Genomic DNA, 3,794 nt, shown 5'->3' on the forward strand with positions numbered 1-3,794 from the left:
GCACGAGCGCGAGCGCGGGCACGCGGTACTGCAGCGCCGGCAGCTGCAGCGGGGACGACACCGGCCGCGGCTCGAACAGGTCCGGGTGGTTGCACACCTTTCGCAGTTGCATTAGCACGTTGATTACGCTCAACAGATTGCCGGAGGCGAGACTCTCTTTCGTCCTAAGCGAAAGAGTAACATGTATTTACAGACCGCCTTCAATCGACGTTAAAACATTTAAATATTTCATGTGAAAAAAAAAATTAAATATATAGTAATGTCCATAACACAAGAGTGTAGTAGGCAACTATCTCACAATGGCATCAGCTACCTCCCAGCCTATATAACACTGATATAGCATGCTCCACCATATTAAGCCAGAATCTGTTACTTAAGACAGAAAACCAGCGTGAAATAGTAGCATGCTACGGTGTTTCATATGGCGAGTGGGGGAACCCGAGACCCGTTTCCTTTTCCTCAACCTTCCTTTGTATAGCCTATAAATGGTTTATGATGGTCATATTCTAAAAAGACCATTTATATATAGAGTGTAAGTAATAGATTATATTTATAGAGTGATATGATATATTATTTATTATACAGGTTACTTTTTATGGAAATTTCCTTAGATCACACGGGCTGCAGGTAGCAACTACATTAACCCATATTATTAGTGAGAAATTTGAAATAAGGTAAAAATCAAACTTTATTTTATATACATTATCTAGTAGTATTTCCTGCCATCCGAAAGCAAATAACGACGTGGACAGCATTTAATATATTGTATAAATTTTAATTTTAAAAAATGTTTTGTCTCTGTATTTAATAAATAATTTGAGGGACTCACTTGGCGCGCGACATGAAGTCGTCGTAGAGGAAGCGCTGGCGCTTGGCGAGGCGGCACATGAGCACGTGCTCGTACTTGCGCGGCATCTGGCGCTCCACGTCGGCCTTGAGGCGGCGCAGCAGGAAGGGGCGCAGCACCTCGTGCAGGCGCCGCACCAGCGCCTCGCTGTAGCGGTGGCTGCCCTCCGCGATGCCGGCCACGGGCGCGAACCACTCGCGGAACTCACTGTGCGACGCGAACACGTCCGGCATCAGGAAGTGCATCAGCGACCACAGCTCCAGCAGGCTGTTCTGCAGCGGCGTGCCCGTCAGCAGCAGCCGCCTGCGGACACACGCACCGTCACTTTTACACCCTACACGCTTACGCTCGACGCGCGCGAACGACTGTCTTACCTCTCCGTTTGGAAGTTGAGCAGCATCTGCCACCGCTGGGATTTAAAGTTTTTGATATTCTGCGCCTCGTCGAGAATTAAATATTTCCACCGTTTCCTTCGAAAGCTTTGATGGTCCTGCACTACCAGTTTGTACGAGGTTATGCACACGTGAAACGAATTCGCTTTCGTCCAACCGACGCGTTTCAACTTCCGCTCTTTGATCGTTCCGTAGTAAGTGAGTATCTTGAACGCGGGGCACCACTTTTTAAACTCCATCTCCCAGTTGAGCACGACGGAAGTGGGCGCGATGACGAGGTGCGGCCCCCAGTCGCGGCGCTCGAGCGCCAGGTGCGCCAAAAGCGCGATGGTCTGGATGGTCTTGCCCAGCCCCATCTCGTCCGCCAGGATGCCGTTCAGGCGGCGCGCGTGCATGGTGGCCAGCCAGTGCAGCCCCACGTGCTGGTACTCCCGCAGCGAGTGCTTCAGCAGCCGCGGCACCGGCGTGCCCACCGCCGTCTCCGACAGCGTCGTGCCGGTGGGCTGCAGCGACGCCGCTAGCGAGGCCGCCGCTTCCACGCGTTGCGACCCCTCTTCCTTATCGCCGCTTTCGTCGACGGCTTCGCTTTTGCCATCCGTACTGTCCATCAACGCCTCCAAATGTTCAGAACCCGTCGACTCCTCGTCATCTGAATCCGTATCGTTCTCGTCCTGGTCCTGGTCCTGGTCCTCGTCCTCGTCCACCTCGGTGGCGATGGAGGAGTCGCTGTCGGGCGGCTCGGCGGCTGGCGTGGCGGGCGCGCGGTAGCGGCGCAGCAGCTCGTCCAGGTCGAGATCGGCCTCGTCGCGCAGCGCGGCCACCTCCGCGGCGGTCTCGTCGGCGCGCTCGCGGCGCTCCTGCTCCGCGATCGTGTCCTCGTCGTCGGCGGAGTCGCCGTCGGGCCCGTAGTCGGAGGGCGGCGGCGAGTGCGCGGGCACGTAGCCGGGCGGCAGCAGGTCGCCCAGCGCCAGGCGCGACTCGCGGCGCAGCGCGTCCAGCTCGTCGCGGTGGTCGGCCGCGTCGCCCGCCTCGCGCTCGGCGGCCGCGATGGTCTCCTCGTCGTCGTCCGAGTCGCTGCGCGGCTGGAACTCGTCGTCCGAGGGCGGCGTGTCGGGCGCGTCGGCCGCGTCGGGCGCGTCGCCGCCGCCCGCCGAGTGCAGGTTGGCGGCCAGCTGGCGCGAGTACCGCTCCGTGCGGTCTACGATGTAGCTCAGTTGCTCGTCGAGAGCTTCTTTACGGGCTCTTTCCACTCTCTGGACACGTTTCCATTCCACTAGCTGAAACAAGAAATTTTTATGTCATAGAAGAGAGGACGAAACAATTTGATGAGGCCGTGCTACTAATTCACTCCCTTGAGTTTAGCTACATTGATGCACACGTGTAAAAATCAAACTAAGTGACAGCTTCAGCAACTTTGAACCTTTACAAAAATTTATTAAATTTCAAAATTACAAAGTACATATTGATATGGAAATGTGTGTATCTTTAAATTATAAACTTATAATGTTAAAATAAAACAAACTTTAGTTAAATCATACTGTTTCTAAAAATATACGAAAAAACAGCATAAACAAGAAAACAAACACAAAAAGGAAGAAAACTTGTTTGCTGATTAGCATTAAAAATTACAATAAAATCCCATGAGTACAACAAGTATTTGATGAAATTAAAAAATGCTTAAGTTGGAGATAAGAGACACATTATATTATTATGTAGAAAATTGAAATAGAATAAATATAATTAAGAATAATCCCTTTCAAAGCAGTATTAAAAATATCGAACTCCACTCCGAGGATTCATTCATAAAAAAAAAGAATATCTCTATATCACTTACAAAATAAACTTGCAAGGACTTTATATTGCACTGTGATAATTTTTCTATTCTCCCCTAAATATAAAAATATAACAGAAAAATATAATGATATCAATATTTTTAAAATAATTACGAAATAAACAATACCTTTTCCACATTGGCCCAAAATGTTCTTATTTCCTTTGCTGCAAATGCTGCAATTTTTTTTAGCTGTAATTCTTGCGCTTTTTCTGCTTTTTGAGCTGCTACGGCTTTGTCTTGGAAATATTTTTGAACTGCTCGAGCACACTGTATGGACAAAAACAGTTAGTGAGAATAGTATGGAGTTGTGTATTTAGAAATATCTAATATATAAAATTCTCGTGTCACAGTTTTCGTTGCCATACTCCTCCGAAACGGCTTGACCGATTTTGATGAAATTTTTTGTGTTTATCCGGTATCTATGAGAATCGGCCAACATCTATTTTTCATACCCCTAAATGATAAGAGTAAGGCAGAACAGCGTTTGCCGGGTGCAGCTAGTCCTTTTTATATCTGTCTGTCAACATGTATGCCGATTATGACATAAGAAAAAAAAAGTGATACTGTAAAGAGGGTTTGAGAAGTTTTCTGTCAAAAACTACTAACTACTATTAAATAATTGGTACTACATATAAAATTATATTAAAAAATTTGTCTTTACCCAAAATTACTGCTGAGACATGACATTCTAAGCATTAAAAAACGGTTTTACGGCTAGGTC

At 48.0% G+C, this 3,794-nt stretch overlaps 1 protein-coding gene across 1 annotated transcript in view; it reads right to left on the minus strand.

The window, feature by feature from the left end:
* The window catches only part of LOC119834904 (helicase domino-like), a 4,908-nt gene extending 1,572 nt beyond the window's left edge, over nucleotides 1-3,336 (minus strand). Inside the window, exons 1-4 of the mRNA XM_038359422.1 lie at nucleotides 3,200-3,336; nucleotides 1,222-2,516; nucleotides 830-1,150; nucleotides 5-164 (exon numbers count right to left, since the gene is read on the minus strand). Coding sequence (XP_038215350.1) covers nucleotides 5-164; nucleotides 830-1,150; nucleotides 1,222-1,847 — 1,107 coding nt within the window. The 5' untranslated portion in view covers nucleotides 1,848-2,516; nucleotides 3,200-3,336. The remainder of the gene's footprint in view (nucleotides 1-4; nucleotides 165-829; nucleotides 1,151-1,221; nucleotides 2,517-3,199) is intronic.
* Nucleotides 3,337-3,794: the final 458 nt, after the last annotated feature.

Source organism: Zerene cesonia, chromosome 20, assembly GCF_012273895.1.
Source record: "Zerene cesonia ecotype Mississippi chromosome 20, Zerene_cesonia_1.1, whole genome shotgun sequence".
Lineage (NCBI taxonomy): Eukaryota > Metazoa > Arthropoda > Insecta > Lepidoptera > Pieridae > Zerene > Zerene cesonia.